This window comes from Vidua chalybeata, chromosome 3 (assembly GCF_026979565.1).
Source record: "Vidua chalybeata isolate OUT-0048 chromosome 3, bVidCha1 merged haplotype, whole genome shotgun sequence".
In the NCBI taxonomy this organism is placed as follows: Eukaryota; Metazoa; Chordata; class Aves; order Passeriformes; family Viduidae; genus Vidua; species Vidua chalybeata.
Window position 1 is genome coordinate 26,809,492 of NC_071532.1, and position 9,153 is coordinate 26,818,644.

At 45.6% G+C, this 9,153-nt stretch overlaps 1 protein-coding gene across 1 annotated transcript; it reads right to left on the bottom strand.

Moving 5' to 3' along the window:
- Window positions 1–1,892: 1,892 nt before the first annotated feature.
- SERTAD4 (SERTA domain containing 4) lies at window positions 1,893–8,919 on the bottom strand. The gene is made up of 4 exons (XM_053939766.1): window positions 8,841–8,919; window positions 8,310–8,502; window positions 7,780–7,895; window positions 1,893–4,859 (listed from the first exon to the last, which is right to left on the bottom strand). Exons 2-4 carry the CDS (start codon window positions 8,485–8,487, stop codon window positions 4,080–4,082), a joined length of 1,074 nt encoding a protein of 357 aa, XP_053795741.1. The 5' UTR covers window positions 8,488–8,502; window positions 8,841–8,919; the 3' UTR covers window positions 1,893–4,079.
- Window positions 8,920–9,153: the final 234 nt, after the last annotated feature.

A 9,153-nucleotide genomic window follows, 5' to 3' on the forward strand; every position in this document is an offset into this window, starting at 1 on the left:
GTCAAATACAGGCTAGAAATCACCTTCACCTCTTTGCTTCAGCCATAACTCTCTAATCACCGGATCACTCTGTAGTGGCAATCTGAGCTACGGGCAGCTGGAAAAGTCATTTAGGTACTGGGGGTCACAACTGGCACGAGGCTCCAGAGGGACCACGGAGCAGCCACCTGGTTACTTTGTTTAAATACGGCTTTAGCTCATGCTGTGGCTCTGAACCAGCTCCCTGCTTCCCCTGCACAAATCCAAAGGGTGGTGGCACACACCTTAGCACCCTGGCAGTGTGTTATGGTCATCATGATGGTAGGACACAAAAGGACAGATGGTAGATGAGGGGTGTAAAAGGAGGATGGAGGGCATACAGGAAGATGAAATGTGAAAAAAAGTCGCTGCCACAATTTTGCTTAGGGGCATAACACCTTGAGGACTGAAAGAAGCACTTCATTTCTGTGGCTCAGGCTGTGGCTGTTTTCCCTGCAGAACCAGCTGCTCTGCTGGCACTGCAGATCACTGCCAGCTGAGGCTGTCTGAGTACTGAGGATGCTTCAGTACCCATGTTAAGCTGTTTCAACAGATTGGCTAATACATTAAAAATAGTAAAATTTTACCAAAAGTACTGAGTATATATGAAGCACAATATTATGCCACGTGCTTTCAAAAAGAAACATGATTTTTTAAACCCAAATAAACTGTGCATTTCCAAGTGAAATGTATTACCTGGATCCTGAAGATAAAATGACACTTCTGTTCCTAGCGACAGCAAAATTGATGTGGCAACAGAAACATTTTTTTCTGTTGCTGTTTGGTTTGTGCTGAAAGGCACAGTACTTTATAGTCATACACTCTAGGAGCAAAGTGTCTTACGATAGAGAGAAAAACAATCTTCCTAGAGAAAAGTGCTTCTGTCCAGTTCTTGCTGGCAGGCCAGGATCAAGGTCAGGATCATTCATTTAGCAATTATGTGGGGGACATACGGACGAAAGGCATTCGTATTATCTTGTAAAATAACTATTTCTTGAAAATTTTTGATAGTAGCAAAATGTCCTTAGCACTGAAATGTGCAGTGGGGAAAAGGCCTATCAGGTTTACAGTCTTCACATGCCATAAATCAAATTGAATCTAAGTCCATTCAGTCTAGCCCAGGATGGAGATCCTATCAAGGTCTATTACTTTTCTGAGAATGGGACAAGGGTGTTTCTACCACCCTTTTCTAATGTGGAATACCTCTGTCTCTTGTGAGGCCAGCAGGATAACTCAGTGGACTCCTGACTCCAATACATCTACTTTCAGTATTTGCTATTATTTTGTGAGGCAAGGCCCAGAGAAAGGCATAAAATGCCACTTATCTGTAGGCCAACTTTCATCAGATGGCATTTCCTCCCTTACCCTGATGACAATAAAACTGTCCAGAGCTGTAACAGATTAATTTCCAGATTAACCTGTTAATCTTTAGTCTCTAGAACTAAAGAAACCATTATAGAGTCCAGAGTAGACAAAGATCTGCTGATCCATCACTTCAGCTTGTGCAAATTCAACTGAGAAGCGATAGGTTATGTGTGCAGGCTTGTTCTGGAAGACCAAGGAGCCCTTTAGGGTCAAAAAGCTTTCAGGCCCCCCCAAAAGTGTTAGCTGATTTGTGGTTTGGGCAGCATTTGGCCAGGTGTTTTCCTTGGCTGTATGTGCAAGTCTACAGAGAATCTGTTGCTTCTCAGTGCACCTCCAGACTGTCCTAAGTGCTCCTGAAACCGTGGTTGTGAGCTCCCTCACAGACCCAGCCTGAAGCACACAGTCAACTGTTGTGCAATCTCTAGAGCAGGGAGCAGTTTGATTAAACAGTGTTTTCTTTGGTGAGGGAAGGGAACATGGGGGAAAGGACCCAGTAGCCATTGGAGATGTAAAATTAAAATGAATTTTGGTCATTTTAATAAATATATATCAAGGAAATTTCACTTTACTACAACAACACATTAGTATACAAGCATCTAATATTTAAGCTTAAAACATCAAGCGTTTATCAAATATTGGAAAAGAGCAGACATTACTAGACTATCAGGATATAACACAAGAAAAATCAGGTTTTTTAAAAAAATTGGTCCTTGTGGACAAATGTCTAAATGATGATCCTACTCATACACTGTATGAATGAGATCTATATTTAATATTATTATTATTAATAAAAAAGCTCCTGTCTTGGAGAAATCAGGTGGGACTTGTACTTTCTTTATTTGTCATTTTTCACAATGATAACCCTCACAAACTTATCAGTTTAAACTCACCTGACTTCATAAAGGTTATCAGTGATTTATATCCTGCTGTGTTTGTGGTCACCTTGGCTGGGGGTAGCTTTTTCTTGTGACCATTGGGCTTTCTGAAAAAGACTACACTTTGCAAATGTATTTTACTACCCAAATTAACCAATGCCCAGGACTCCTCCCGCTGAACCGATGAAACCCAAAGCAGGAGATCTCAGATCCAGAGACCTGTCTGACTCCAGTGCCAAGCCTGGGGCTGTGTCCCCTAGGGGACACTCATGCCCTGCACTGAGCTGGCTGCTTCCCCAGCACAGAGGTGATTTTCATCCTTTGGGCAAGAAGCAAGCAGAGATATCACTTGAGTGCAAGATGTTGTGGGAACAGGCAGCTATTTATGAGTCAGCTGTGGCCTGGATGTTGCTTTTTGCTGAGTACATCCTGCCAGTTGTTATGGGGACTGTGGGAACTAATTAATTTGGTGAATCTAAGACTCACTCTTGGTCCAACCCCAACTAATGTCTTCTGGGCATTTTACACTGAACACTTTTGCAATCTATCTACCTAGGGATGACTAAATGTTGTCCTCAGCCACTGAAATCTCCAAAATGTTCTTTTTTAAAATTAAACCCCTTACATTCATTCAGATAAAACTGTGTTTATCGCCACATTATTAATTAACATTGTGCTTTTTGCCTTCTTGTCTTTTTTTAAATCAACGGCAAAATTCATAGAAAACTCCCGCATGCTTTTGCAATCTAAAATAGAGAAACTATGTGAAACAGAATAAAGTATAAAACATGCCACTGGGTCATGAACTTCATTATACAAAGAAGAAAAAAAAAAAGAGCCCCAGCAACAGACAGTTGCCATAGAAACACTCAAGCATCGAATGCTTGTTTACAAGAGACATCTCTCTATTGTTTCTTAAATCCCTTCCTAAGGATGGCAAATCAAAAAGCAATTGAGCATCAAAAAGGAAGAACAGAGATGTTTGAATAGGAAGTTGAACTCAGTACTTCAAAGGTTAAAGGTTTCTAATAATATTGATCCACCCTGTGGGTTTCTTTTTTAATCTCTGTTTAGGTTAAATCCCTGCTGTATCAGATTCATACTTAATTTTCACACTGGCAAAAATTAAGACAAAAAGTAAGGCACCAAAAAAAAACCTGCCCTGTGTAACAACAAACCTCATTAGTTATTACAGCTGAGGTGAAAACATGCAAGTACTTGAACTGCATGTTTGATTCTGATTAAGATTCCATAAACAGGTTATTTCTTTATGCTATGTCCTATTTTGTCAGTTGAACAAGATGCTGAATTACAGGAATTCAAGAGTATCACTACAAAATGTAAGGATGGTTTATTCCCAATCCATGAAGACAGTCCTTTTTCAGAATGAATACTGAGTTCCAAGGAGCATATCATCCTTGCTGGTAGCATCAATTTGTTTACCAGACTTCTAATTCCTTGGTAAACATAATGGAGGTTCTTCTTAATTAATGGCAGACTTCTTGGGGGCGGGGATATGTAAAACGATATGTTTTCCCCATCTGGCTGATTGGCATTTCCAGCAACGAAAGCTCCACCATAGCTGCACAGACTACAGTGCTCAGCAGTAATGCTACTGTGTTCTTTCTGAAGTCTCCACATTTATAAATAGCTGCTGATGCGAATGGCAGAGACACTTTACGCGATCTGATCTCCACTCTATACGTCACGTTTGTGGCATGATTGTACCATTCGTAGAAAACTATAAAAAATCCATTCAAAATAAAAATTTGATAGAGAAGGATCATGCTGTGCATGCTTCAATAGAGCAAGAAAGATGCCTCAGATTTTACTTCCTTTGTTGCAGCAGATTTTATTACTTGGTAAAGATTCCTTTTTCCTTAAGGATTTTTTCCAAGATTCACTTATGTTGCTCTTGTCATTACATCCAGTCTCAAAATAGTCATAAAATTTGCCTTTACATTCAAGAGCATGGGTGCCTCTTACAGTTTCACAGTTTAGGGTGATGCTTTCTCTCTCAGGTTCATTACCTCCATTCTTGTCATTAAATTTTGCCTTTTCCTGATTACTGTGAGACCTGCCATTAGTGATGAATATTTCATTAGCAGGTATCTGGTCATCATTTCTGTAAGAAGGTGTGCTGCCAACTTCATAATCCACCTGCTGGGAACAGCTCGGCAAAGAGATGGGAGGGGAGGAGGAGGAGGAGGAGGAGGAGGCTGGGGGGGAAGAGCAGGAGGAGGAAGAAGAGGAATTACTTTCTGTACTAGCATTAACAGAGTAGGGTAGATTTAAATAGTGACTGCCACATTCTTGATAGAAGCAGCACATGTGGAGCTTCTCGTACTCCTCCTTTGCCATCCGAAGGCGTTTTCTGTATGGACAGTCCTGAGGCACAAACCACTCTTGTGAGGAGGTGCCACTGAAGGAGCAGGTGGAGAAGCACCAGTTGTTCTGCATGATGATCTCTCCATGGATTCTCTTCATGAGATTGTTGATGAGGACGGATCTACGCAGGTAGACTTCAGGATCATCAATGAATTTCAGCTTTTCCAAAGACATGTAGAGAATATGGGCCCGCTCCTCAAACACGGAGATTGTCTGAAAATGCAAAAAACACATGATATGGAACTGAAGGCAACCAGTTTTGTTCCAGACAAGGAGAAAGGAAATGAAGCAAAGTATTCCCTCTGTGTCACTACTCTTCTATTCTTTTTCTGAAGCATCTAAAACTGGCTTTTTTTCATTTTGCACATCCTTGTAGGGACCTACTTTTTCTCGGCCACAGCATTCTCCCATGTTTAGGGGGTAGGCAGTTGATCTTAGGAGGTAAGTCGCTGAGCATTATACCACAGAGGCAATTCCAGGGCAGAAATCCAAGGTGGGAGAGTGAAATCCAGATGCACACATCTGGCTCTTTAATTACATTTGGGATTAGAACATAAAATTGCTGTGCAGTTTTGCTCCAGTGATGGCTAGGGGAGGCTTTTGTTGCAAATGGAGCCCTGTGGGGCTTCTGCAAAGCCCTGAAGCCAAGCAAGGGTCCTTCCTGCAGCGCCAAGGTTTGCAAGAGGCAGCCAGCAGCCATCACTTCACACAGCAAGTGTTGGAGCATTTCATCTGCTGCCAGTGGAAGAGGCCCTCCAGCGAGGAGGTCTCCATTTGCCAGGCTCTTACACTAATCTTGTGCACAGAAGTGCATGCAGGGAGGGAGGCAGGGAGAAACCCATCTCAAAGCATCCCAGCATCTGGAGAGCAGCTGTTGGCCTGCGTACTACGCCCTGTGCTCTACAGGACCAGTGGGAATGCAGATAGGCAGGGATAAGGTCAGGAAACGAAGAGAGGATAGGGATTTGCAGAAATCCTGGCTCTACGCCCACAGATTTGTTCTCCTTTCCATGGCCCTTCCAGGACTCCCTTCTCAGTACTGGCAGCATGAGCAGGTTACTGCCCCTGGGAAGCCCCAGATTCTGCACTGTAATCGCTACCCTGGGAATCAAAATAAGAGAGGGGGCAATGCATGCTACTGTAAGCACTAGTAACTAATTTTCATTTTTAGTAAGAATTTGGTTTGCGTAGGAGGAGAGCAGCACAGCACAAAGAGAGACTGCTCTAAATCCCCCCATCTGTGGCTTGATCATTCTTCCCTTTCCCACATGGTTACAGCATTTTTGCAGAGTGGAAGTCGTAGCTATGAGGACTGAAAGAGCTTAAAGCACAGCTGCTTTTCACATCCATTCAGCTCTCCTCAGCCCTCTAGCTCTTTCCACAGCCTGGTCATGTCTGCGAGGCTTAGAAGCAGCACAGTGCCTCATAAAAACAAAAATTGGCCATAATTTCATATGAGTTCACAGCTGAAGCTCTTTGTTAGAGAGAGTAATTTTCTATAATAAATGACTCATTTTAAATTATATTAAGCCTATAGGTTCATTTGCGTCCTTTCTACATGATGCAGCAGCAGTCAGTGAAGCCATAAAAGCCTGGAGCAAACCAGTAAGCCTTGAACTGGGATTCTCCTGGAGATGTGTACTGGAGGGACACCAGTAAGAACAAGTTATCAAAGGCTTTCTTCTACATGTTTGCCAGCAGCCCTCTGGAGAGAAGCCCCAGGCCCTACCATCATACCCTCTATGGGACAAGTAATCTTAGAACATATCTCTTTACTGGGTGGCAGAGGTATAAACATGTAAGAAACCTGGTGGGCATCCTCCCTCTGCCAGAGCTCAGTGCTGCAAAGAAGAAAATGTATTTGGGCTCAACGGAAGAAATTGGTGACCCAGAGTTTCTGACACGTTACACCTCTGCAAACAAGAGCACAAAACAGTGGCTGGATCTAGCTTACCAATACTTCTAAAGCTGCTTTTTATTGCTGTTAGAAAAGGCTAAATAACTATTCCTTCTCCCCCTCTTTGTAAGGAAATTAATCACTCATACAAAAATCCAACAATCTTATAAAAAAAAAAAAAAAACTGCCTGAAAACTGGGAGAGTGATGTGACATGTGTGAGACACTCACTAACCAGAGCACTTTTTTCAACACCCTTGGTGCTGTTTATTCACGGCTCTGGCAGCAAACCAGACATCTTCTGAAACTGACAATGGGACAATTTTTCACCTTTCTGGTCCAGGTACTTATTTCCAGACAACTCTATTTGTAGCTGAAAATTCCTTCAGCTACTCTAAGGTATTTGGGGAACAGAGCTCAGCATTAATGCTTGCTTTTCCTCCACAGAAATCCCTCCCTCATTGCCAAGAGAACATGGGTAGCACTGGATTTCCATGGGCCAGGTAGGATTCAACAAGGTAAAGATGGTGTCTCAAGGCATGAGCTATGCTTAAGCATTTCACCCCAGGCATTCAGTTCCACACAGAACTGAGCCCTTAATGAAGGGGAGCATAAAATCTTGCAGAAAAAGTCAGATTTCAATTTGTGTATTCACTGGCCTGGGAAACATTTGCTCTAATCTCTCCCCTGGCAACTTTCACTAAAAAATATTCTTTCATTTACTAATCTGTTCTTTGGGAGTTATTAGCCTTTTAATAAACGTGATTAAATACTGAGGGAACTTGTACTTGCATTCCAAGTAATTCTGGTTTTTCAAAGGATCTGTGACCAGTGTGGGTTATATGGAACCTCTTACTATTTTCCCCTCTGGAAAGGAAGTTTTATATGAGTGGGAAATCTTCTACTTATGTTCTTCCTTTCTGTTGTTTAAATGTTGTTACAGATCTGTTTCTGTAAGCATGACATGAACTAGCTAACAACAAAATAATCTGAAAAAAAAAAGTTATTCTCAGCATTTCCATTTGCAGTTATTATTGCAGAAACGCCTTTGCTTCTTTTGCAATTGATGACAATACAACAATAAATGTGAAGAAGTGACAACTGTTTGTTTCTGAGCAAACAGCTGGATCATTCTCCTAATTTCAGCAGAGTATTTCAGCCTTCTGGAAATGGGTCAATCGAATGTTACTAAGCATCTGAAACTCAGAGTAAAAATAATGACTATTAGAAAACATACTTTATGTGTACAGCTGCTGAGTGGCGGATGAAAATCCTCTTCTTCCACATATTTCCTTTTAAAGTATGTGATCTTGGATGTTGTTACAGGATTTGAAATTCCCCTGTAATGTGATCCTGTGGGTAATAAATCAGATATGACAAATGACATGCGGTTTGCCGGAGGTTCTCCAAACAAAATACTTTTCATTTCCCTTCGCGCTACAGGAGAACGCCGCCGCATATTTTCGCATCTATTGGCGGCGATCAGAAATAAACCCTCTCCTGACTAGCGCACGACCTGCGGGCCGGTGTGAGCGGCGGCGCGGGGAGCCGGGGCCGCCGCAGGGCGCTCGGCTGCCGGACAACTTTGCCCCTCCGCCGCTCCGCCGATGCCGAGCGCGACGGCGCCCGGCGGCCCCCGCGCACCTGCGGCCCCGCTGGCCCGCGGGAGACCCCCGCCCTCCGCCCGCCTCGCTCCGGGGACAGCCCCTGGCCCCCACGGGGGCCGCCCGGTGCCCCCGCGGCGGAGCGCTGCGGTGCGGTGCCTACCTGCGGCGGGGGGCCCGGGGGCCGCCGGGGTTGGGGCCGGGGCCGGGGTCGGCGGGGCTGCGGGGCCGGGGCGGCCGCAGCAGGGCGGCTCCCAGAGGGCGCGGTAGGCGGCGAGGTCGGCGGCTCCCTCGGCGGCGATGGGGCGGCCCAGCCGCTGCATGGGCAGCACCAGGGTCATCGCGGGCGCCGGCACCTGGAAGCGAAGCAGCGCGGTGAGCGCCCGCCGCCCTCACCTGCCCCCCGCCCCGCCGCGTTCCGCCCCCCGCGGTCCCCAGCAGCCAGACCTCTGCGCACACGTATATTAAAAACATACGCATATCGATCTCACATAGACACACGTTTGGGTTTTTTTCCCTCCCTTCTTATGGCAGGAGAAAGAGCGGAGCCCTCTCCCACAAAGGGTGCGGGGTCCATGGCACCGGGAGTTGGTGCGCGCTCCCCCCAGGCCGCCCCCGGCCCCGCTCCCGCCGCCCCCGGCCGCGCTCCCGCTCCCCCCGCCGCCCTTTCCCGGCCCCGGCGGCGCTCACACACCGGCACGGATCCGCTCACTGGCTTCCCATTTCCTCCCGGCGGCGGTGGCACGGCGCACTCGGCACCGGCGGGGTGCGAGTCTGCCTGTCTGGGTGCGTGTGTCTGCGGTGCGAGTGTGTGTGTGTGTGAGAGAGAGAGAGAGAGCGCGCCCAGCAGTCCGGGATCGCGTTCCTTTCTTCTTTCTTCCCTCCCAAACGATACAGACAGCGGAGACTTAGGTAGTTGTTTCCACTAGCCCCGATCGGACTGAACTGGATCTGCCTCCAGTCAAAACACTGCGAGACTAAAGACAGAAAATTGGCTCCGGTTTCAC

Bases quoted from the DNA above. Each gene is read 5' to 3' on its own strand.
- SERTAD4 (XM_053939766.1), bottom strand. From the start codon at position 8,487: ATGACCCTGGTGCTGCCCATGCAGCGGCTGGGCCGCCCCATCGCCGCC. The intron at 7,896-8,309 runs GTAGGCACCGCA...TATTACCCACAG, and splicing joins CCCCGGGCCCCCCGCCGCAG to GATCACATTACAGGGGAATT. The intron at 4,860-7,779 runs GTATGTTTTCTA...TTGCATTTTCAG, and splicing joins TCAGCAGCTGTACACATAAA to ACAATCTCCGTGTTTGAGGA.